At 35.0% G+C, this 25356-nt stretch overlaps 1 protein-coding gene across 12 annotated transcripts in view; it reads left to right on the top strand.

Annotated features, from left to right (window-relative positions):
- Positions 1-25356, top strand: part of AHI1 (Abelson helper integration site 1) — a 220199-nt gene that overhangs the window by 21807 nt on the left and 173036 nt on the right. For all 12 annotated transcript variants that reach the window (XR_009212506.1, XM_032159628.2, XM_032159584.2 and 9 more), the window contains 8 exons: positions 3772-3825; positions 5025-5581; positions 8122-8303; positions 13733-13952; positions 15401-15593; positions 17910-18005; positions 22878-23063; positions 24189-24341. Coding sequence is in view for 11 of the 12 variants with exons in the window: in XM_032159628.2 (XP_032015519.1) it covers positions 3772-3825; positions 5025-5581; positions 8122-8303; positions 13733-13952; positions 15401-15593; positions 17910-18005; positions 22878-23063; positions 24189-24341 (1641 nt within the window). In the remaining variant the exon portion in view is untranslated. The remainder of the gene's footprint in view (positions 1-3771; positions 3826-5024; positions 5582-8121; positions 8304-13732; positions 13953-15400; positions 15594-17909; positions 18006-22877; positions 23064-24188; positions 24342-25356) is intronic.

Raw genomic sequence — 25356 nt, 5'->3', positions numbered from 1 at the left:
ATAGTAGAAAATCGATCTTATAAAAAGGATAATACCCCATGTCTAGGTGGAGTTATGTCAGGAATACACTGTCAGTTTGGAGTTAGAAAAAGCATCCCGGGCACGGTGGCTCACGCCTGTAATCCCAGCACTTTGGGAGGCCGAGGTGGGTGGATCACAAGGTCAGGAGATCGAAACCATCCTGGCTAACATGGTGAAACCCCGTCTCTACTAAAAATACAAAAAATTAGCCGGGCGTGGTGGCGGGCGCCTGTAGTCCCAGCTACTCAGGAGGCTGAGGCAGGAGAATGGCGTGAACCCGGGAGGTGGAGCTTGCAGTGAGCCGAGATTGCGCCACTGCACTCCAGCCTGGGCAACAGAGCGAGACTCCGTCTCAAAAAAAAAAAAAAAAAAGCATCCAATGTAATTCATCATATCCAAAGATTGAATTAGAAAACCATTAGATCATCTCAATAAATGGAGAAAAAAGACAACATTTATTACTCATTCTTAAACCAGCAATAGATGAGACTTGTCTAAGGTAATGAGTTATCTCAATGGATTGTTCACAGTCAGTTACAGATTGAACTCCTCATTCTACTCATACTCTCAGTACTGCATTTGATTAGTCTAAAAAAAAAAAAGACTAACTTTCTCAACCTAATAAAGGACATCTAAAAAATCTGCAGCTAGCATCATGCTTAATGGCACAAAACTGAATGCTTTTGCTCTAAGCCTGAGCATGTGCCAGTCACTGTGTGTATTCACAATTGTATTAGAGACTCTGATGAATGCAGTAATGCAATTTTTAAAGGCATACAGATTGTAAAGGAAGAAGTAAACTGTATTCACAGGTGACATAATTGTCTATGTTAATATCCCAAAAAAATCTACAAAAAAGTGCTACTAGAAGTTACAGATGGTTCTTATGATGGGATTATGTCCTTTGTAAACTGAAAGTATTGTAAGTTGAAGATATAGTTAATACGCCTAAGCAACCAAGCATCAGAGTTTGACCTAGCCTACCTTTAGTGTGCTCAGAACATTTACATTAGCCTACAGTTGTGCAAAATTAATACCAAGCCTATTTTGTAATAAAGTGTTGAATATCTCACATAATTTATTAGATACTATACCGAAAGTGAATAACAGAATAATTGTATAGATACTTGGAAGTATGGTTTCTACTGAATGTGTGTTGTTCATGCACCATCATAAAGTCAAAAAAATCGTGAGTCGAACCGTCGTAAATAGAACCATTGTGATTCAGGGACCGTCTGTATTAGGGAGCTTAGCAGAATATATGGTCAATGTGTAAAAACCAATTGTATTTCTATACCAGTAATGAATCGCTTGAAATTAAATTTTAAAATGATTTGTAATAGAAAAAAATGTGTAGCATTCAGGGATGAATTTATCAAAAATGTGCAAGAGCTGTACACTGAACCCCTCAGAGTGCTGAAAATAAAGACCTAAGTAAGTAATCATGTTCATGGATCAGAAGAATCAACATTGTCAAATGTCCATTCTCTGACAAATGATCTGTTGATTTAATTCAATCATAATCAATATGTCAGGAGCCTTTTTTTTTTCTTGAAAATCTAAATGAGAAATAGACAAATCAGCAATTATAGTTAGATATGTCAGTATCCTCTCTCAGAAATTAATAGAACAAGTAGTCAAAAAATCAGAAATTTATTGGGAAATGTAAACAACAGACCTAGAATAGCCAAAACAATTTTGAAAAAGAAGAACAAAGTTGGAATTACACTTTCTGTTTCACAACTCATTATAAAGCAATAGTGATGAAGACAATCTGGAATTGTCATAAAGATAGGTATATATATCAGTAGAGCAGAATAGGGTATGGAAATAGATTCAAATATATATGTTCAATTGACTCTTGACAAAGAGTAGTTTAATAAGAATAGTGTAGAATCTATAAATTACTTTGGGCAGTATGGCTGTGGATTTGTCATAAATGGCTCTTATTTTGAGGTATGTTCCGTAAGTACCTTGTTTATTGAGAGTTTTTAACATGAAGCAATGTTGAATTTTATCAAAGGCCTTTCCTGTGTCTATTCAGATAATCATACGGTTTTTGTCTTTAGTTCTGTTCATGTGATTAGTTATGTTTATTGATTTGCGTATGTTGAGCCAGCCTTGCATACCGTGGATGAAGCCAACTTGATGGTGGTGGATAAGCTTTTTGATGTGCTGCTGGATTTAGTTGCCAGTATTTTATTGATTATTTTTGCATCAATGTTCATCAGGGGTATTGGCCTTAACCTTTTTTTCTTTCTTTGTCGTGTCTCTGCCAGGTTTTGGTATCAGGATGATGCTGTTCTCATAAAATGAGTTAGGAAGTAGTCCCTCCTTTTCAATTGTTTGGAATAGTTTCAGTAGAAATGGTACCAGTTCCATTTTGTACCTCTGGTAGAATTCAGCTGTAAATCCATCTGGTCCTGGACTTTTTTTTGCTTGTTTGTTTGTAGGCTATTTATCACTGCCTCAATTTCAGAGCTTGTTATTAGTCTATTCAGGGATTCAACTTCTTCCTGGTTCAGTCTTGGGAGGGTGTATGCGTCCAGGAATTTATCCATTTCTTCTAGATTTTCTAGTTTATTTGCATAAAGGTGTTTATAGTATTCTTTGATGGTTGTCTGCATTTCTGTGGGTCAGTGGTGATATCCCCTTTATCATTTTTTACTGTGTCTATTTGATTCTTCTCTTAAGTGATTCTTGTGCCTCAGCCTTCCAAGTAGCTGAGATTACAGGTGTGCACCATCACGCCTGGCTAATTTTTATATTTTTGATAGCGATAGGGTTTCACCATGTTGGCCAGGCTGATCTTGAACTCCTGACCTCATGTGATCTGCCTGCCTCAGCCTCCCAAACTGCTGGGATTATAGGCGTGAGCCACCATGCCCAGCCTTATTGATTTTTTTAAAGGGTTTTTGTGTCTCTGTATCCTTCATTTCTGCTCTGATCTTGGTTATTTCTTGTCTTCTGCTAGCTTTGGGGTGTGTGTGTGTGTGTGTGTGTGTGTGTGTGTGTGTGTGTGTGTGTGTGTGTGTATTTTCTGGGTTTTTTTCCTTATTTATTTATCTATTTTTAGTGTTTTAAATTAAATGTTGCTTCTAAAACAGAACATGTGAAAATAAACTTCTAAGAGAAATGTTATTTTTATTAGATTTGATTAGTGAAGTTTTTTTGGAGGCTATGGCATCATAATTCACCCTCAAAGAACAGAATTTGGAAATATATATATTTTAGGTGAGCAAAAGAGTCTTAGAGATGGTAAAATCTTAGATATGTATTGGGATACTAGTTCTTTCAGCATTTTTTAAATCACCTTTTTATATATGTTGGATACTTTTAAACTACTTTTAAAATATGGGGAGTTTCAAAGATCAAACTCCAGTATGTATTGTTAAATTTATTCATTTCTGGCACATTTCTTCATTTTGATTTTAGATTCATCTTGTAGCACCGAATGTTAACATGTAATGTTCATACATTACAATGTGACATTCAGCACGACAAAATGAATTCAAAGTGTTAAGCCAAAATGTTAATCTGAAGTTACATTCACAGATTATTAATGAAATTCTGGAAGCATAAATTATGAGAGTGCTCATCAAATGCTCTAAAATAGTATCACTATGTCCAGGTAAAAAACTAAATAATCTTCCCAATAATTCCACATAGTTGAACATTAATTATTGGGTTTTTCTTCATACAACTAATCTACGCTTAGCTGAAACTTTGTTATTATGTCTTCTTTTTTAGCCTGACACTATTAGAAGCAATCCTCACTATATTAAAGAAACTACAAGTGATGATGTAAGTACTGCTAACACTAACAGCCTGAAGAAGAGCATGAGAGTCACTAAAAGCAAATTGAGGAATACACAGTCAGTTTTTGTCCATTCTGTTTTTCAACACATCAGTTAAACTTTTATTTCTATCATTCAGAATTTTATTTTAATATCAGCAGTTGGGTTTTCTTGCTCCAGTATGCTTTTGCATTTCTTTATTAATATTAATTATACTTATTTTAAATTCTTATATATGATATGCATTTTCCTTTGGTGTTCATTTATTTATTGTGTTTTATTTGGTGGCTTTCCTTCATTATGCTGCCTTCCTTTAGTGTTTGTTAATTTTCAGTTGTCAAGCCATCTTTACATTTGAGAATCTCTCTTCTCTTCCTTGTTGGTTGTTTTTAACATGGTCTGCCTCTGCAGTTTATGGGAATTATCCCTACCTGAAGCATACTGCCCTTTCTCTCTGTGCTGGGATGCTTAATCCCTTGGGTGAAAGTCAACACAAATGGAGGTGAGAAACAGAGCTGTTCATCGCAGCTCCTTGATTGGTCATCCTCTGGTTTATCCCCTCCTCCTCCTCCTTATATTACTTGACTCTTATCCTTATTTATTTTTTTCTATTAAAAATATGTCTCATTTTAAATAATTTTAATTGGGGAGAGAGGTACCAGATTGTGCTTAGTCTGTCATTGGATTTAACTTAATATGTAATATTTAGCAGCATTTTAGTGATACACTTAGATTTACTGTAGGGTGATCTTAGAGCTGTAGATTTTTGGTTTTAGAGTGTAATTATGAAGCAAAATAAATGACCCATGTATATTTCCTATTGGGTAACCTGAAATGTCACATTCAATGGCTCTTTTAGCAATTTCTTAAATATCTATTAATTATATTAGAGTGTAGATCATGAGGAAAATAGCATTTGGGAGTTGAGCGATTAATTCACTTCTTATAGGGCCTTAAGTACTTTTTTCCCATGGCAATTAATTAACTCATTTAATCTGAAGTTACATTCAGAGATTACTAATCCAATTCTGGAAGCATAAATTATGAGAGTACTCAAATGCTCTAAAATAGTTTCACTATGCCCAGGTGAAAAACTAAATAATCCTCCCAATAATTCCACATTGTCAAATATTAATTATTAGGTTTTTCTTTTTATAACTAATCTATGTGTAACTGAAACTTTGTTATCATGTCTTCTTTTCCTAGCCTGACAGTATTAGAAGCAATCTTCCCCATATTAAAGAAACTACAAGTGATGATGTAAGTGCTGCTAACACTAACAACCTGAAGAAAAGCATGAGAGTCACTAAAAACAAATTGAGGAACACACAGTCAGCAAATGAAAATCCTAATGGTGATGCTAGTGTAGAGGAAGACAAACAAGGAAAGCCAAATAAAAAGGTGATAAAGATGGTGCGCCAGTTGGCTACACAAGACATGAAACCAGAAACTCCTGAGAAGAAGGTTGATTCTACACACCAGAAAACGCATACAAAGCCACAGCCAGGTGTCGATCATCAGAAAAGTGAGAAGGCAAATGAGGGAAGAGAAGAGAATGATTTAGAAGAGGATGAAGAATTGATGCAAGCATATCAGTGCCATGTAACTGAAGAAATGGCAAAAGAGATTAAGAAGAAAATAAGAAAGAAACTGAAAGAACAGTTGACTTACTTTCCCTCAGATACTTTATTCCATGATGACAAATCGAGCAGTGAAAAAAGGAAAAAGAAAAAGGAAGTTCCAGTCTTTAAAGCTGAAACAAGGTATTTTTACATTGATAAATGTAAAATATCCTCTTAGAAAAACACTCTATTATTTTCAGGTTTTGAACATTATCTGTGGTTTAACAAAGAAAATTCTTAGGCTTTTATTTGGAAATATTGGCACTAAGATAAGAACAGCTAACTTTTACATAACACCTTACTATGTACTAGGTGCTTTACAAGAATTAAGTCATTTAATTCTTTTGACAATCTTATGAGGAAAAGTAATATTCCTCCTATCTTGCTGATGAGGAAATGGAAGTACAGAACTAGTAAGAGGCTGAGCCAGAACCTTGTCCCTTCCCTGAACTACTCACTTACATCTGCTTTCAAAATAATAGAAACCTAATTACTTCCCCTTTTTTGAGTTACAAATACCTGTTTGGATATATAAATATAACTTTTTTTCTTATACAAATAACATTAGCTCATTGTAGAAAAACTATTCAAAGATAATCACTGTTGGCAATTTGGTATTCTAATCTTTTTCTCTATATGATGCTTATATATGTATGTACTTGTATATAGAGTGTGAGGTTAAGTGAACATACACATATTTATATGTTTTCTATTTGGAGAAAACAATAAGATAAAAATGCTTTTTAACTGCTGTAATTAACGTTATTCCCCCCTGCAGTTCTCCTCTAGAGAAACAACTTGAGGTGGGAACATTCTATATGTGACTATTCCTTGGCATTCAGGATCAATTTCCCCTAAAGCCCTCAGCCAAAAATAATTCCCGTCTTTTCAAAAGCTAGGTGACCAGTGGTAATAAAGATATGGCAACCCAAGTTGCTGCAGGGACATGATAGTATATATTAGTTATCTGTTGCTCCATTAAAAAGATGATCCCAGAATTTAGCAGCTTAAGACAACAAGCATTTATTGTCTCACAGTTTCTGTGGGCCAGCAATCTGGGAGTGACTTCACACTGGGTGTCTCTGTCAATCACAGGTTGCAATCAGGATGTTAGCCCGGACTGAAGTCACCTCAAGCCTTGACTGGGGGAGGATCTGTCAAGTGACATAGCCGTTAGAAGGCCTTAGAAGATCCAGTTCTAAGCTCATTCATGTGGTTGTTGGTAGGCCTCAGGTCCTGACTGGCTTTGGGCCAGGTATACCAGTTCCTTGCCACATGGACTTCCTCCATATGGTCTACACACAACATGGCCACTTGCTTCCCCAGACCAAGGGCTCTGAGAGAGTGAGAGCAAGACAGAAGTCACAGTCTTTTTGGAACCTAATCTTATAAGTGGCATTCATTACTTTTATCATATTCTGTCTGTTAGAAGTAAGTCACTAGTCCAGCCCACACACAAAAGAAAGGGGATTACACAAAGACATGCATGTGAAGAGGTGGGGATCAGTGAGGTCCATCTTAGAGGCTTCCTACGGTAGTATACTATAAATCTTCCTTCTCACAGCTACCACCTCTGTGGTAGACTGGTAAGGCATAGTCAATATGAAATAGGGTTAGCTCATGAATTTTAAGTAACATGTGACAGTGGCACGCAAAGGGTAGCTGTTCTTAAAGAACAGGGTTTGGTGATGTGATCAAATAGAATGGCTTTCTGGAATGACTAATTTGAACTATTTCTCTAGTCTTATATTTTCCTCAACCCATTTTTTTTTTGAAACATGACTAAAAATATTGGAAAGTAATTTTTTATTATTTACATGCAGATTTCTTACTTGATACATTAAAATGTTAGTAGGCTGGTTTTTCTTTAAACTCAGTATGCTTCCGGGTTGCTATTTCTTAACCGTTTACTAGTTCATGTGATATAGATTTTAATTTTGGTAATAGCCTTCTGAAAATGTAGTGACTCACCAACCACTAGAAAATAAAAGAAATTAATTTTTACCTAGAAATCCCTGCCTGAGCAACATAGTGAAACTCCATCTCTACAAAAAGTACAAAAATTAGCCAGGCATGGTGGCATGTGCCTGTAGTCTCAGCTAGTTGGGAGGCAGAAGTGGGAGGATTGCTGGAGCCTGGGAGGTTGAGGCAGCAGTGAGCTATGATTGTACCACTGCACTCCAACTTGGGCGACAGAGCAAAACGCAGTCTTAAAAAGAAAGAAAGAAAAAAGAGAAATCAAAAGTTGTGCATGTGAAGCCTCTGGAAGACAGAACAAACCTAGAATACTCTTTATACCTTTAAATAAGGTAATTTAAAAATTGGTTGATCAATCATTTACTTGGCAGCAGGGTGGGCATGCTTTGATAAGTCCTATGTAAAGAGAGATCAATTGCTCATAAAATATTAATACAATTTCCCTTTCCCCTTCCCTGGGGTTTAGAGCTCAGTTTTAGTTGAATCGTGTAACTCCTCATGAAGTATAAAATACCATCTATGATACCTATTTGACAGCTAACCATTTTAGTGTATAAGAAAATATATGCATCTCTCAAGAGACAATAATAGTGATTTTAGGATTATCTTTGCTCCTATTTACTGTTCACTCTGTTGCATCATGAATAATAATAATTATAATAATAATACATCTGTAATGGCTGATACTTGGATTATATTTGTAGTACATTGACCATCTCTGGTGACACAGTTGAAGGTGAACAAAAGAAAGAATCTTCAGTTAGACCAGTTTCTTCAGATTCTCATCAAGATGATGAAATAAGCTCAATGGAACAAAGCACAGAAGACAGCATGCAAGATGATACAAAACCTAAACGAAAAAAAACAAAAAAGAAGACTAAAGCAGGTTTGCTATACAAATTAAATGAAAAATTGTGTACGTTGGTAGAAATAACTTGATTCTAGGAATTTTAGCCCTTAAAAACTAAAGCTGATGGGTATACTTGAAAATAATTCAATATAGGATATTTGGTACTTGTTCTTGAATTCATCTAGGTTAAAGTACACATGTATTTGTAGCTGTGGGTCTCTGATGAGTTTATATCATTTGAGTCTGCTCTGATTTTTATTTTTTTGAGATGGCGTCTTACTCTGTCTCCCAGGCTGGAATGCAGTGGCACGATCTCTGCTCATTGCAACCTCCACCTCCCAGGTTAAAGCGATTCTCCTGCCTCAGCCTCCTGAGTAGCTGGGATTACAGATGCACGCCACCATACCCGGCTAAGTTTTGTATTTTTAGTAGAGACGGGGTTTCACCACGTTGGCCAACCTGGTCTCGAACTCATGACCTCAAGTGATCCGCCTGCCTCAGCCTCCCAAAATGCTGGGATTATAGGCATGAGCCACCATGCCTGACCTACTCTGATTCTTGACACACTTTAAATTCAACTCTAAAATGATATTGACTTTGTAGTTGCTATTGTGGCATAGAGGATTTCTTCTTTAAATCATTGAGTTTACATCCGCTAAATGGTTAGGACTCAGTTGTTGAAAGCTATAAATGGTCAGCAGCCAATAAACATTTCTGATGTTAAGGCTGCATCCTGTCCAGCATGGTATCCTCCCAATTCCTCAGCCTAATACCACTTCTCTTTCCTTTCTCAACTTTCTCTTTGCCTTGTTGATTTCTGTCTTCTCCTTTTCTTGTTTGTTTTCTCTTATTTTTCTTTACATGTTCTTTTCTACTCATACATCCTTTTTTAGTCTTTCAGTTTCCATTTGATTGGCCAAAAATTGGGATTAAAATGGGCAATTTTAGATTTTATGGTACTTATTCATTAGAAGATGTAAGTGATGATGTTTTGTGGTTTCTATAATTAAAATTTTAAAGTCTTTTGTTGAAGCATAATATGTATATAGATATATATAGAAAAGCACTAAGCAGTATACTTGTTTTATGTTTCTATATATATAAAGCACTAAGTAGTATACTCATATACATATTTTTAAAGTTTTTTCACAAACTGAACATACCTGTAAAATCATTAGCTAAATTAGGAAACAGAACATCATTAGCACCCAGAAAAATCACCTTTCCATTAGTTGCCCTATGGGAGTAACCACTACCTTGACATTTAAGACAGTTTATTTTTACTTATTTTTATACTTTAATATGAATAGAATGATAAATACTATGCTCTTTGTGCCTGACTTTTTTTACTCAATGTTAATTTTGTAAGATTTATACTACTGTTGCTTGCATACAGTTGAGCTTATTCATTCTTAATTCTGTTTTTGTATTATTTAGCTATCCATTGTGTGAGTATACCACAATTAATTTGCCTATTTTATTGATGGTCATTTGAGTTGTTTCTAGTCGTATGCAATTATAAGTAAAGCAGTAATTCACATTGCAGTCATGTATTTGGTAAGCACATGCATGCCTTTATCTTGGGCATATTGTTAGGAGTAGAATTGCTGTCATAGATTATGTATATTTTTTGCTTTCATAATTACTTCCTGTTTTGCAAAGTTGGTTTACCAGTTGACACTAGCAGTGTTTGAGAGTTCCAGTCACTCCATATCTTCACCAACATGTAATACTGTTTTTTAACGTTTTAGTCATTCTTAGGAGTGACTGAATTCCTCATTCTTCAGGAATGTATAGTGATATTCATTTTGGTTTTAATTTTATTTCCATGGTAACTAGTGAAGTTGAGTGTTTTCATGTTTATTAACTACTTAGATTTTGACATTTGTAAATACATTCAAGTTGTCTGTGCATTTTTTAAAACACAGAATTGTCTTTTTCTAATTGATTTGTAGTGATAGGTTTATATACCTCAATATGAGATTATTCTCAGATATAAATACCTACCCACATTTATATCGCAAATGTTGTCCAACTTTGGTTTGATTATTTCTCTCTCATTGGTGTCTTTTGAAAAACAGAAATTTTTGTATTGTCCAGTTTATCCATTTTTTTCCTTTGATGGTAAGTGCTCTCTGTGATTTAAGAAATCTTTCCCAAGTTCCAAAGATATTTTTCTAAAAGTTTTATTCTGAAAGTTTTATTTTAAAAGTTTTACTGTTTCTGTTTTACTTTTCACATTTAGATATGCAGTTCATCTGGAATTGGTTTATGTTTATGATAGGAAGCAGTGATCAAGATATCTATGTGAATATATATTATAATTGACCCAGTACCATTTACTGAAGAGAGTGTCTTTTTCCCTCTGTGTTGCAGTGTCACTTTTCCCATAAATAACATGACTATGTTACGTGTAGATCAGTTTTTGTAGTCTCTATTCTTTTACATTAGACAGTTTGTACCAACACTACCATGTCTAAATACCGTAGCTTTTTAATAGGTCTTGCTATTTAGTATTATACTCTAGCCTTTTCCTTCTTCATCTGCATTGTCTAGGCTATTCTTTACTTTGCATTTCTGTATGGATTTTAGAAGAGCTTCTCCATCCTCCCTCTTCCTGTTTACCCTCATTCTGTCTTGCAAGCTGTGATTTTGATCTAGACTGGGTGAATCTAAAGAGTCACAGCATAACAACTCTCTAAAGAGACTTGACATTTTTACAAAGTATTGATTCTCAGGCTATGAATTTGGTATGCACTTCCATTTATTTGCATCTTATTTAATATATCCCAGCAATACACATTTCAGCAGAATCTCTCCTTAGATTTATTCCTAAGATTTGATGTTTCTTAATGATACTGTAAATGGCATTGTAAAAAATTGTTTTTTATTTGTTGCTGGTACATATATGTAGAAATGTATTTACAATTTGTTAACATTGTATCCATTGATTTGCTAAATTCACTTATTGCAAGAGTTTATTTATTTATTTTTGAGACAGGGTCTTGCCCTGTCACTCAGGCTGGAGTGCAGTGGTGTGATCTCGGCTCACTGCAACTTACACTTCCCAGGCTCAAGCGATCTTCCCACCTCAGTCTTCCAAGTAGCTGGGACTACTGGCATGCACCACCATTCCTGGCTAATTTTTTATAGAGACAAGGTCTCACTACATTTTCCAGGCTAGTCTCAAACTCCTGGGCTCAAGCAATTCTCCCACCTCAGCCTCCCAGAGTGCTGGGATTACAGGTGTGAGCCATCGCAGCCCACAGAGTTTATTCTTATATTGTTTTGATTTTTCTACATGTGCAGTCATGTGATACGTTAATAACGATAGTTTTATCGCTCCTTTTTCAGTCCTTATGCCTTATCATTTTGCTTGCCTTGATACAAATCAAGATTTAATTTCTTAGCAATCTTTTTTTTTTTTTTTTACTTCTCTCAGCTATTTGATAGACTGTAGTTTTTGAGGGATGTGTCTATTTAATCCAAATTTTGCATTTCTATAGCATCTGAAAGGCTGTCCCATTTTTTCATTCATGGTATTGGCAGTTTGTTTTCTCTCAATTTCTTAATCAGCCTTAGGATTTTAGATTTATGAGTCTTTTCAAAAACCAACCTTTAGCTTTGATTGTCTCTATTGTACATTTATGTACTATTTTAGTGATTTTTTTTTCTTGTAACTGTATTATTTTCCTTCTTTGTACTTATTTGGGTTTGATTTGCTACTTATTTCTAGCTTTAAAATTGGGTTTTATAAGAAAGATTTCGGTCTTCTTTTATATGCATTTAAGACTAAATTTCCATTTAAGTACTACTTTACCTGCATCTCCAAAATTTTTAATATTATGTATTTTTATTATTTAACACAAAATATTTTCTAATTTCCATTTTAATTGATCATTATTTAGAAGTATGTTGCTTAGTTTCAGGCAGCAGATGCTTTTCTAGTTATCTTTTATTGGTTTCTGTCTTCCATTGTTGTCAGATAACATATTATGAATAATATCAGTCCTCTGAGTTTATCGAGGCCTTTTTTATGACCATTTTATGGTCAGATTTGGTAAATATTCTATGCTCATTTGAAAAGAATGCAATTTCTAATGTTGAGTGCAGTGTCCTATGTATGTCATTTAGGTCAAGTTTAATTGTGCTCAGTTCTTCTTCTTAATTTTTTTGCTCTACTTATTCTATCAGCTGTTGAGAGAGGTATTAACATTTCCATTCCGATTTTGAGTTTATTTTTCTTGTATCTCTTGTCACTTTTATCATAATGCAGCGCCCTTCTTTATCTCTAATAATTCATAGCCCTAAATAATTTTTTAGCCCTAAATATGATGGAAGATCCAATTTAGCCCTTCAGTGCTTTTCCACTTAGCCATTTAGTCTTCTGTCTCATGCCGCTTCAAAATTTGGCAAATTCTTTGAGCAGGAGACTGGCTATATGTTAGACATCCTTCAGGTATCCATTTTTGTCACTCTAGCCCCCAAGCACGCCAAAATCTCTGCTGTTTTTTCTGTCCCCCAGTAGCAACCTTCTGCCAGAAATCACACCTGGATTATCAACCTAGAACTGTGACCAGAATTGGTAGATGACCCCAGATGAAAAGTTGCTCTTGTTCCTCAGTGTAAATTGACCACACCCTCCAGGGCTTCACCTTTGCCTGTTTTATTTCTGTCCCCTTCCCCTGGCAGATCATGGTCTGCTAGCACCACAATCCTGGGAGATTTCACTACCTCTGTAGCTTCTCTATAGCATCAGAATTCAGTTTTGTGAGAAAAATTGGTCATGTGTTTGAGGCTTCTCAAGTTTTATCATTTTAGTCCTGTGGAATCACTAAAAGTTTTGCTGATTTCTCATTCTCCTGGCAGTGACTTTCTGCCTAAGCCAAACTCTGATCTTCAGCTCACACCCTGAATCAGCAAATGTCACCAGAGACAAAAACAGCTGCCAGTCCATCAGCTGACCTCTGACTGATTCTTCCTTTCTGGAATTCTAATCTGTCTACTATACCTTCTTTCTGTACCTTTCTGATGCCTTTAAAATTTAAAATAAGATATTTGTAATTTATTTGGCTCTTTCCAGTTGTTACCCAAAGTGTTTACTTGCTGCATCCTACTGCATCCTACCCAGAATTAGAAATTCTAGTTGAGTCATATATATTCTACTTAGAAAATACCTAGATAAAGTTACTTTTCTGACTTTGACGCTCTTTTCTTTTTGTGTTTCTCCTACTTATTAGGAAAAATATAAACGAGGATTTTTCACCTTATTTGTAATGCATTAGTAAATGTAGTATTTTACTTTCACACTATGGTTTGCTGTTGTCTGGCTTTTTCTTTCTTTCCCCTTGAAGTTCCTTTGAACACAGTGAAATCATCATAGATCTTAAAGGTTAGGTTATATGTAAATACAACTATGGGAACAACTAATTATAACATTGATTTTTTTTTTTCCATGCGTGTAGTTGCAGATAATAACGAAGATGTTGATGGTGATGGTGTTCATGAAATAACAAGCCGAGATAGCCCGGTTTATCCCAAATGTTTGCTTGATGATGACCTCGTCCTGGGAGTTTACATTCACCGATCTGATAGACTTAAGTCAGATTTTATGATTTCTCACCCAATGGTAAAAATTCATGTGGTTGATGAGCATACTGGTCAATATGTCAAGAAAGATGATAGGTAATTTTTTTTAATTGCACAGCTAATTCTTGAAACAAACTAGTAGAAGTCTTTTTTCTGCCATTGGTAGTTGAAAGTCAGTGGGAATAGAGTTACGGATTTGTATTAGAGAACAGTCTACTAGTTGTAGGTGTTCATCAATCATTAACATTGATCAGAATGTTGTAGAAGAAATGGAGAACATCTAATTGAGTAATTACTTTTTTTTTTTTTTTGAGATGGAGTCTCGCTTTGTCACCCAGGCTGGAATGCAGTGCTCAATCTCGGCTCACTGCAACCTCTGCCTCCCGGGTTCAAGCGATTCTACTGCCTCAGCCTCCCAAGTAGCTGGGATTACAGGCATGACCCACCACACCTGGTGCACTTAAAAGTAATTACTTTTAAGTGGAAAGGAATAATTCATTTTAAGTGGTAGAGAGCTTCTGCCAGCTTAGTAGACATAATTTATGACATAAAGTTGCATTGTAAATATTTTATATTGCATTGTAAATGCTTTAATTGTCTAACCTCATATTTTTCTTTTGAAAGTAATGTTATCTGGGCTTCAGGTAAGGTAAATGAATCTTGAATGTTTTTTCTAAGAGTACTTCTATAGCTAATGCATGCTTGAAATCCAAATGAAAAGTACAATGAAATACACATTTATACTAGAATTTTTTAAAAAATTGTTTGGAAAGCCAGTGGGGAATGGAAATAGGAAGATTGTCCAAAAAAAGCCCATTCACTTATTCATTTGCCTTAGGGCACGCAAAGAAAATATGACACCTCAAAGGGTTTACAGTCTTGTGCCTTTTTTATGTAAAATCAATTTTATGTCTTTTTTTTTTTTTTTTTTTTTGAGACAATACCTCACTCCGTCTCACTGACTGGAGTGCAGTGGTGCAATCACAGCTTACTACAGCCTCAGCCTCCTTGGGCTCAGGTGATCCCCCCCACCTCAGACTCCCAAGTAGCTGGGACTGCAGACATGTGCCACCATGCCCAGCTAACTTTTTTTCTATTTTTTATAGAAACAAGGTTTCACCATGTTACCCAGGCTGGTCCCAAACTCGTGAGCTCAAGCAGTCCACCTGCCTCAGCCTCCCAAAGTGCTGGGGTTACAGGCATGAGCCACTGTGCCTGGCAATGTCTATTTTATTATAAACTCTTATAAAATTCTGAAGGAATTAGTTTATCCCAGCTTTATATGGCAAAGGTATAATCATACTTCTCACTTTATATTTCTATAATAATCATGTGAAACCGATTGATAGTATACAAATGTAAGATGGACTGTTACTTTTAAGTCTTATAAAATTTGTAAGTTTCTAGATGGACAATCAAAATAATTTTTCCTTTTGTATTATTATGACTATTCATTATTTCTGGTTGCCTCACCTTGTACACTATTTTTTTCTCACCTCAAAATTATAAAAATTGCGTTAATGGAAGTATCTTTTTTTGTACAGTGAACGGCCTGTTTCATCTTACTATGAAAAAGAGAATGTGGATTGTATTCTTCCTATTATGACCCAGCCATATGATTTTAAACAGTTAAAATCAAGACTTCCAGAGTGGGAAGAACAAATTGTATTTAATGAAAATTTTCCCTATTTGCTTCGAGGCTCTGATGAGAGTCCTAAAGTCATCCTGTTCTTTGAGGTATGAATTGAATGGAGCAATTCAAATTAAATGATAGTTAATATTTAATAGCACAAATGTAAGCTATTATTTTTAGTGGTCCAATAATGAAAAAAAAAAGTTGTGTGAGAATTTAATCTCTAGGATTTAGTGTTTGTAGAATGCTGTGGAATACAAGTGAGACGCCCTTTTATAAACAGTGATAGCATATTTGCTGAGTGTTTACTATTTAGCCATTTGGCCTGCTTTGTATCATTTAATAATTACAACAGCCCTGTGACTGTTAACTGTAGTGAAGTGATAAATCCACTCGATATGAATGCATTTCTCCATTTTAAACCCGTTTCACAAAGCATAAACTCATTTAACCATGTCTGACACCCTAAGAATATGTGTACCACCTGGATAAATAAAGATAAATGTACACAGATCCGTTAATTAATGCAATTTAATATATAACCAAAAATGATGTAGAACTTATGATATGTGAAGGGTTAGTGGTGGGTCAGAGGAGTCAGGGAAAGCTTTATGGAATAGATGGCTTTTGAGCTGACTAGTTGTTATTATATAATTTTCTTACTGAAAATGATAACAAGGTTTGGAGTAAAAGTGATTTCCCCAAAGTTACTCAAATTTTAAGTTTAAAAAATGTGTTTGGAGATAGTTTGAACCTAGAATACCACATTTCTTTTCTCTATCATGTGTTGTTCTGTCTCCATAAGCAAAGGAATATAGAGAAAGTCCCCTTCCAGTGTAAGCTAGATAGAGAAGTTTAGCATGGGAACAGCAAGGGACTTGGCATAACCAGTGCCGAAGATTCATTTTGTAGAATTACTTCTTTTTATGATCCTTGACTTTCAGGTTGTCTATGTGTATTTATGATACAAATATTCCAGTATTTACATTTGTGATTATGTTGTGCGTGATTTACATAAAGCTGTTATTGTTGAAAAATGGATATAATTTGTATCTTTAGGAATTTTTTCTTTGTCTTCAAAATTTGTCATTTGTTATATTTTCTTCTATGTTCATTTTAGTATTAAGAGATGAAGAAGGATAGATTGTTGTATTATAAACACTTTTGGTTGCTTCTTAAGTTTTCATGTAATATGTTATTGCCTATGCAACTGCTTTCTGATCTCAGTTTTTTGTTTATTGAGGACAACTTGATAATGTCTCACAAGTCTTTAAAACCATTATTTTACTCTTAGGTATTTATCTTAAGGAAAAAAAGGACAAGTCCATGAAGATGTGTGTGCAAGGATATTTATTTCAGCACTGTTTATAATAGCAAAAATTTTAGGGAGATAAAATAACCTACATTTAGATCAGTAAGAGATTTGGTTAAATAAGTTATAATTTTTGTTAAATTTATGGTATTTGTGACAGAAGAATAGTAGGCAGTCATTAACATTACGGTATTCATGTGTATGTATTGACATGAAGAGATACTCACTACATACTATATGAAAATAATTTGTGAAATAGCATTATTAGATTTGTAGTTCCACACATATGTTTAGGAATGCACAGAAAAAGATTTAGCCTGCAAATTAGATGTTAATGGTGATCATCTATGGGTCTGGATTACAAGTCGTTTTTACTTTGCATATATATATTTTTTATATTATGTTTTCACTGAGCATGTATTATATCTGTAAAAAAGGTTTAGGTATCCAAAAAACACGGATGACTGGAGTCTGTATCATTTCTTAAGCAGTCTTCTTTCTATGAAGATCTCATTTTCGCAGCTGAGCTTTTAATAAGCACCAGTAAGTCTGAAGTGATAGCCTCTGATAAATATCTAGAATACAATCTCTGTGGCAGGTTGGTTGCAAATCCATGAGCTTTAATGTCCAGACAGGATAGAGGAATGGAAGAAATCCTCTTGAGAAGCCTAATTATAACATACATCCAAAGAGAAAAACCCCAAATTCAGGAAGGTGATCCAAGACAAAGACCCAGAAATAGGGTTGTGAGTTTTTTAAACAAACAATCCTTTAAAGTCTGTTCTGATACATAAAAAACAATGAAAGCTTAAGAATTCTATGCCTAGTATATTTGTACCTAGGTTATATTTGAGGTGATTAACATTTTGCCTTGGATTTGAAATAAATCTTAGTATTTATTAATGAAAGATAAAATAGTCAGAAAATGGACCCTCCCTAACTGAATGAGTTAACTTTAAGGTGAATGAAATGAGATAAAAATGTTTTTACTCCCTGTAAAGGTTAATGTTTTTAAGTACTATACAAATGATTTTTTAAATTTTTAATAATATACCATTAGAAAATATTAAATTTTAGGTAGCCTAGTCTTCTGTGAATTTATTTGCAGATTCTTGATTTCTTAAGCATGGATGAAATTAAGAATAATTCTGAGGTTCAAAACCAAGAATGTGGCTTTCGGAAAATTGCCTGGGCATTTCTTAAGGTATGTTTTTCATCCATTTTAAACACTTTTAAAATAATCTTCAAATGTAGTTGGCTGCTTTCTCCCAAGTCAGTTTGGTCTCATATAAGGAATTAGAATCTAAGGTAAGGTTGTAGGGATGAAGAGTTACTAATTCAAGCTCAGGTTATGCTCATTCAGATTCTTAAATATTTATTGATGGCCCAGTATGTGCCAGTTACACTATTTGATTCTGAGGATGTAGCATTAAAAAAGACACAAACAGCCATGCCATTATTTATTCAATTCAACAAATATTTATTAAGACTTTTCTATGTGCCAGCTACTGTTCTTGTCAGTGGACAAAGATGACAAATTCCTTGAACTCCTGGACTTCATATTCCAGCAACACAAACATAAAACAATTGATTTCACAATTTATCATTTTATTATAAATTTTTATAAATATCGTAAAGAGGTATGGGATGGATGATGAACTGCAGGGTCAGGGAAAGGATTCCTGAGGAAGAGACACACTGCCACCAGTGGGGAAGAAATGGTCCATGGTAGAGGGTACAATATATGCAAAAACCCTGATATTTGAAGGAGCAGGGTTAATTCAGAAAATCAAAAGAAGGCCACCAAGATTGGAGGACAGAGACTAAGGGCAGAAGAATGGTACATGAAGAGGTTGCTAAGGTCAACAGGATGATAATTATGATGAGGTCTTCTCAGTCATTATAGCAAGAGGAAGCCATTATAGAATTTAAAGAGCAATGGGAAGCCACAATGGGATTTTAAACAAAACAATAAAATAATCTGATTTATGTTTTAGAAAGATACATACTCTTATGTGGAGAACAGATTCTAGAGGGAGCAAATGTAGATACTTGAAAATCACATTAGGAAATTCTTACAGTAGTCTAGGTAAAAAATGTCTTTGTACATTGTCTTTGACTAGGTGTCTCTAACTAGGATGTCTTTGACGAGATATTTCAGCAAAGATGAAAGACGTAGATTGATGTTTAAAAAAAGGATATTTTAATTTTATAATATCTTTTATTCCTTCAAACATCAATTTAAATTATGAAAAGTCTTGAGTAATTATTTTGTACCATCTTATAAAAACATTTTCATTTGTGCATCCATTCATTCAACAAATACGATCTATAAAATGTGAGACAGTCTGCTAAATTCAGTACATTCACAGATAAATTAGACATTGTGTATAGCTGCCCTCCAATTTAATTTCTATACAGACCTGTTACCTACATTATTATGTGCTATAGAGCAGATGCTGTGAAAATCCAGTTGAGACGTTTAGTCCATATTAGAGGTTAGAGATTTTAGAAGTATTATAGTCAAAGGGCTGAACAGCCGCCAGATTGGCTGTGGTGAGTAAGTAATTGAGAGTGGCCTTAGGAATCACCTGGTCCAGTGTACTGTCTATGATCACCCTTGTATAAATCTGTTATGCCTTTTTCCATACCACCTTCCATACTGATTTAGAGCAAAGAAAAAAAGTCATTAAAAAAAAAAGCAAAGATTCACTTTCACATAGTAAACAGTGCCATCATGTGGTTTTATTAGAAACTGCATTTCTTTTATGCTAAGATTTGTGCAGACCTGCAGAATTTACTGTAAGTTGCACTTGGGAAGCAGTAACATATTTCAGGGCATTTTTACCTTTAAGTACTATATGGATTTTTATTTATTTAGTCATCTTATGCCATTGGCAAAAATAGCAGTCAAGAATTCTTACCCATCCTCACCCCCCCAGAAAGAGTATTCTATGTGCCTCACGTCTTCTAACACTTATCTGTCTTTTTCATTAGACTGTAAGCTTTTTAGAGTCACCAATGACTTCTTTTGGGTAAATATGTTGAACATTTTTAGTCCTTATTTTACTAGATCTTTTTGCATTTAATATATCACTCTCTTGAAACTCCATGCTATAATATCACCAGCTGCCAGCATATTAATGTCACATAGAAAGTGCTTGGTGAATATATGTTGAGGGAATTAATCATTGATGATGGAAAGAGTGGCAAGGATAAAATTCATCTTCAAGAAAGTGGCATGACAGATGCAGTAGCTGACGCCTGTAATCCCAGCACGCTGGGAGGTGAGGTGGGCCAATCACTTGAGGTCAGGAGTTTGAGCCCAGCCTGGCCAATATGGTGAAACCCTGTCTCTACTAAAAATACAAAAATTTGCCAGGTGTGGTGGTGTGCACCTGTAATCCCAGCTACTCGGGAGGCTGAGTGGGGAGGATTGCTTGAACACGGGGAATGGAAGTTGTAGTGACCCGTGATTGCACCACTGCACTCCAGCCTGGGTGACAGAGTGAGACTCCATCTCAAAAAAAAAAAAAGGAAAAAAAGGGAAGTGGCATGAAGACAATTAAAATTTAAATCTTTTATTACCTATCCTGTTGGTACGAGGGATGTCTTGGATAATTGTTAAGTTATTACAGTAGTTCAAATGAGACTTTATCCTAATTCTCAGCTATGCCTTAGATTCTCAGGTACTTTCAGTTCTTTTAGTACATATATGTGGCTATTCTTTTAAACTAAAAAGTAGTAAAGCCTTATTTATTTGAGCTCTACATTATACAATTTATAACCATAACGACAGGGTCTTGGCTGAATTTTAGTTGTTTACTCATGCTAAGCAACATATTAATGTAAACTAAATTGCCTGTTTAAATTAAAACAATCTATGGAAAGTATGATTTAGAAGCTGGGGAATGTCTTTTTAAAATCACCATGATAAGCTTTGGGGAGCTGTAGGAGAGTCTATGAAGGGAGTCTCGTGTGCTTATGATTTAATGACTGAACATATCTACTACTCAATTTGGAATGGTTCTTTACCCCTGTATGTCATTTGACACTAATCACAATGTCACCCACTCAGCTTATAACCTCCATTGTCTTTACGTTCTTTCCTAAAGGGGTAGGGGAAAAGATGGGCTGTATTTTGCCATCTTTTTTTCCTTGTTGATGCATCATTCCTGAACTCATCATTCCTGAACAACGTTCTGAATTTTGCCTCGGCCACTAAAGCTTCTCCAACCAAATCACTAGTGATTTCTATTCGCCAAATGTATTGAACATTTTTTAGTTATTTTGTCACATCTATGCATTTAACATATCACACTCTTGAAACTCTGTTACCTTGGTTTTCTTGACACCATCCTCTCCTAATTTTTCTTATACCATTCTTTCAGTTTCCTTCATGGTCTTCTGCCTACCTCCTTAATATCAGTCCTACTCATGGTTTCATCTTTAATCCACTTTTCTTGGAACCACTTTTCTCACCTGTGCTTCAGATTTGTAAATTCAGTCACCTGCTGGACATTTCAGCTTGGATGACTTACAGATATGTCAGATTCCCCCAAACTGAGTATCCATGCTACTCTCTCTGCTACTTCAAGTGGTGGTACCACCATCTGTCCACTCTCCCAGATTTACGAACTTAGAGTTACACTGTTTTGGTAGCTACAAGTCACATGGCTGTTTGAATTCAAATTAAATATAATTAAAAATTTAGTTTCACATCTGTGCTAGCTGTACTTCAAGTGCAGGGTAGCCACATGTGGATTCCGTATTGGTTAGCACAAATTGGTTAGAGTATTCCATACATCATTATAGAAAGCTCTCTTGGACAATACTATCTTAGAGTCTTTCTTGACTCTGTTTTTTTTTACTTTCCACGTTACATAAGTCTACAAGTAACATTTGTTAAATGTGTTCCCTGCACTTAGTGCCTATTCTTCTAATTTAAGATATTAAGTTATATGAGTCTACAAGTAACAGTTGTTAAATACATTCCCTGCACTCAGTGCTTATTCTTCTAATTTAAGATACTTCATGTTTTGTATGAACTGTTGCAAAGGGTTCAAACTGTCTTTCTGCTCCTAATTTGTAGAGGACATAAAGGTTAGAAAGACGTTTCATTTCCTATTTTGAGTCATGGTCTAATGAAAGAGAACATATTCTGAGTTGGTAAGATTTTTATTTTTCTCGTAAAAATTTTCATTTAGGGCCAGGTGTGGTGGCTCACACCTGTAATCCCAACACTTTGGGAGGCCGAGGTGGGCAGATCACCTGAGGCCAGGAGTTAAAGACCAGCCTGACCAACATGGCAAAACCTCTGACTATACTAAAAACACAAAAATCAGCCAAGTGTGGTGGTATGCACCTGTAATCCTGGCTACTCGGGAGGCTGAGGCACAAGAATCACTTGAACCCAGAGGAGGTGGAAGTTGCAGTGAACCGAGATTTCACCACTGCACTCCGGCCTGGATAACAGAGCGAGATTCTGTCCCCCCCCCAAAAAAAAAAAAACCCTCCATTTAATTAGCTTAAACATAAGTTTTGTTTAATAGGGTTTTAAAAATAGACCTTTGAAAGAAGGTACACTAAAATACTGAAAAAATGTAACAAATGGCTTGAATGAGTTTAATTATCTTGAAATGATTTTAACTTTTTAAAAATTTAAAACATAAAATTTTAACCATTAAAAATACTGATATGAAACAAATGGAAAATTTGTCTTATGTAAATATACAGTTTAGTCTTTACCATAATTATTTCAAACATGTATTGATCACTTCCTTTGTTCATTGTGAAATCTGGCACAGTAGTGTAAATGCTGTACCAACAGTCTGAAATTATTGTATACGTGAAAAGAGAGCTATCAGAAAAATATTTTAAAAGCCATTTGGGTTACCTTTTGTCAAAAATGATCTGGAACTGTGCTTAACTATGTAATGTTCTTTGCTTTGTAAAACTAGGAAATTTCAGCATGCCATATTAATTTTTTAAAAATGTTTCTGACTTTATGCTATTGCTTTATTGGATATATTTATTTTCAATGAAGGTAACATTTTATATGAATTCTTATTTTAAGCTTCTGGGAGCCAATGGAAATGCAAACATCAACTCAAAACTTCGCTTGCAGCTGTATTACCCACCTACTAAGCCTCGATCCCAATTAAATGTTGTTGAGACATTTGAATGGTGGTCAAAATGTCCAAGAAATCGTTACCCATCGACACTGTACGTAACTGTAAGAGGACTGAAAGTTCCAGACTGTGTAAGTTAATAGTACATATAAGTGTATATCATCTAGTGTTGAAATTAAATGGTGACATAACATGTTTTTTGTTTCTAAAAAGATAAGGCCTCTAATAATAATTTTAATAGATTTCTGGGGTTATATATTAAGCCTGTAATAGCTGATATTTAAAAGATGCTCAAATGAATTTTAAATATGAAATGTGGCTTTTAGTATTAAGAAAAATGTTTTGTTATAATTTGATTTTCAAAAATTAAAGATAAAAGGTTGATTTAAAGCAGGAGTTGAAAAATAGTTTCTGTAAAGGGCCAGATAGTAAATATTTTAGACTTTGGCCGTATAGTTTCAGTCAATTTTGCCTTTATAGTGTGAAAATAGCTACATAGACATATGTAGGCCATAACTAAACAAATGGGTGTGATGTGTTCCAATAAAAGTTTATTTACAAAAACAGGTAGCAGGCCAGATTTGGTGTGTGGGCCGCAGTTTGCAGACTCCTGATTTCTAGGCACATTTTTCACAATATTATTCAAATAATCAGTATGTAATGTTTCTACTGCTGTTGTTTTCCATAGATTAATATTATAAATAATCTTAGCAAAGAATTGGCCCTAAAATAAGAAAGTTTTGCTTTTGTCTTATTTCTTATAAGACATTAATTTTTCAGGTCATTTGCACATCCTGTAGCTGATATATACTGTCACCACAGGGCTGATTTGCATTGGTTTAGATGGAGTTAAATCTATTATTTGAGAAATGAGGACTTTTAAAACTTGAGATTTTTATGATACTAGTATTGTGATTTTAAAGCCAGAGATATGAGAGTATATCAGAGCCATGGCATAACTTCATAAGTATTGGTGAAGAAGCAGAAACAAAGGATAGAGTTATTAAAATCATTTCATGTAACCTTTGTAGTCATATTTTTCCTCCAAAATGTTTAAGGCTTTTTGATTATAGGACTGTAGTTTTAAGCAGCTTTTTAATTTTATTTAGAATAGTGTACAAATAAAAGAATTTTTTTCTGGATTACATTTTGAAAATATTTTCATATTATTTGTTTCAGTATTTTAAAAATTATATGCTAGAAAAAGAAAAAGGTGAACATGATATATAAATTTTCATATTTTAATGCATATTTAGATAAAGCCATCTTACCGCTCTATGATGGCTCTTCAGGAGGAAAAAGGTAAACCAGTGCATTGTGAACGTCACCATGAGTCAAGCTCAGTAGACACAGAACCTGGATTAGAAGAGTCAAAGGAAGTAATAAAGTGGAAACGACTCCCTGGGCAGGTGAAGTGTTTGATAATAGTGGATTTATTTAGATGTTTATTTATTACCTTAAAAACTCCAATAACTCCTAGGATATCTAGCTTGCTACTTAAAATGCTTGCTATTTATCCTTGTTTTTAACCACAATTTTGCCTTTCCATTAATTAATTTGACAAATAATAGTAGAGTGCCTAGCATGTGTATATAAGCACTATCTTACATTCTTTGGGCACTTGGGCAATTGTATTAGCTTGGGCTGCTATAACAAAATACCACAGACTGGGTGGCTTAAACAGCAGACATTTATTTCTCACAGTTCTGGAGGCTGAGAAGTCCAAGATCAAGATGCTAGCCAGCCTAGTTCCTGGTGAGGGTCCCCTTTTTGACTTGGAGCCAGCCTCCTCTTCGCTATATTTTCACATGGTGGAGAGAGAGATCACCTTTCTCGCATCTTTTCTTATAAGGGCAAGAATCTGATTCATGAGCTTCTCACTCTCAGGACCAAATTACCTCCCAAAGACCCCCACGTCTAAATACTATCACATAGGGGATTACAGCTTTAACATACGGTTTTTGAGAGGACATAGCATTCAGTCCGTAGCAAAGATCAAGGTGCTGACTGGGTTGATTTCTTCTGAGGCTTCTCCTTGGCTTACAGTTGGCTGCCCTCTTGCTGCCTCTTCACATGATCTTTGTGCATGCACGCCCCTGTTGTCTCTCCCCCTATTGGATTAGGACTCTTCCATAATTATTTCATTTTAATGTAATTACCTCTTTAAAGACCATATCTCCAAATACTGTTACATTCTGAGGTGTTAGGGATTAGAGCTTTAGCATATTCATTTGAGTGACAAGGGGTGGGGGTGTGAGTGGGAGGAGAGAGGACACAATTCAGCCTACAACAGCAGTCAGATAACATAGATTTTTAGCCTGGGCAATATAGCAAGACCCATTCTCTCTTTTTTTTTTTTTTTTTTTTTTGAGTCAGAGACTCGCTCTGTCACCCAGGCTGGAGTGCAGTGGTGCAGTCTCGGCT

Source organism: Hylobates moloch, unplaced genomic scaffold (assembly GCF_009828535.3).
Source record: "Hylobates moloch isolate HMO894 unplaced genomic scaffold, HMol_V3 SCAFFOLD_2, whole genome shotgun sequence".
Classification (NCBI taxonomy): domain Eukaryota; kingdom Metazoa; phylum Chordata; class Mammalia; order Primates; family Hylobatidae; genus Hylobates; species Hylobates moloch.
This window is presented reverse-complemented; position numbering and strand designations above follow the sequence as displayed.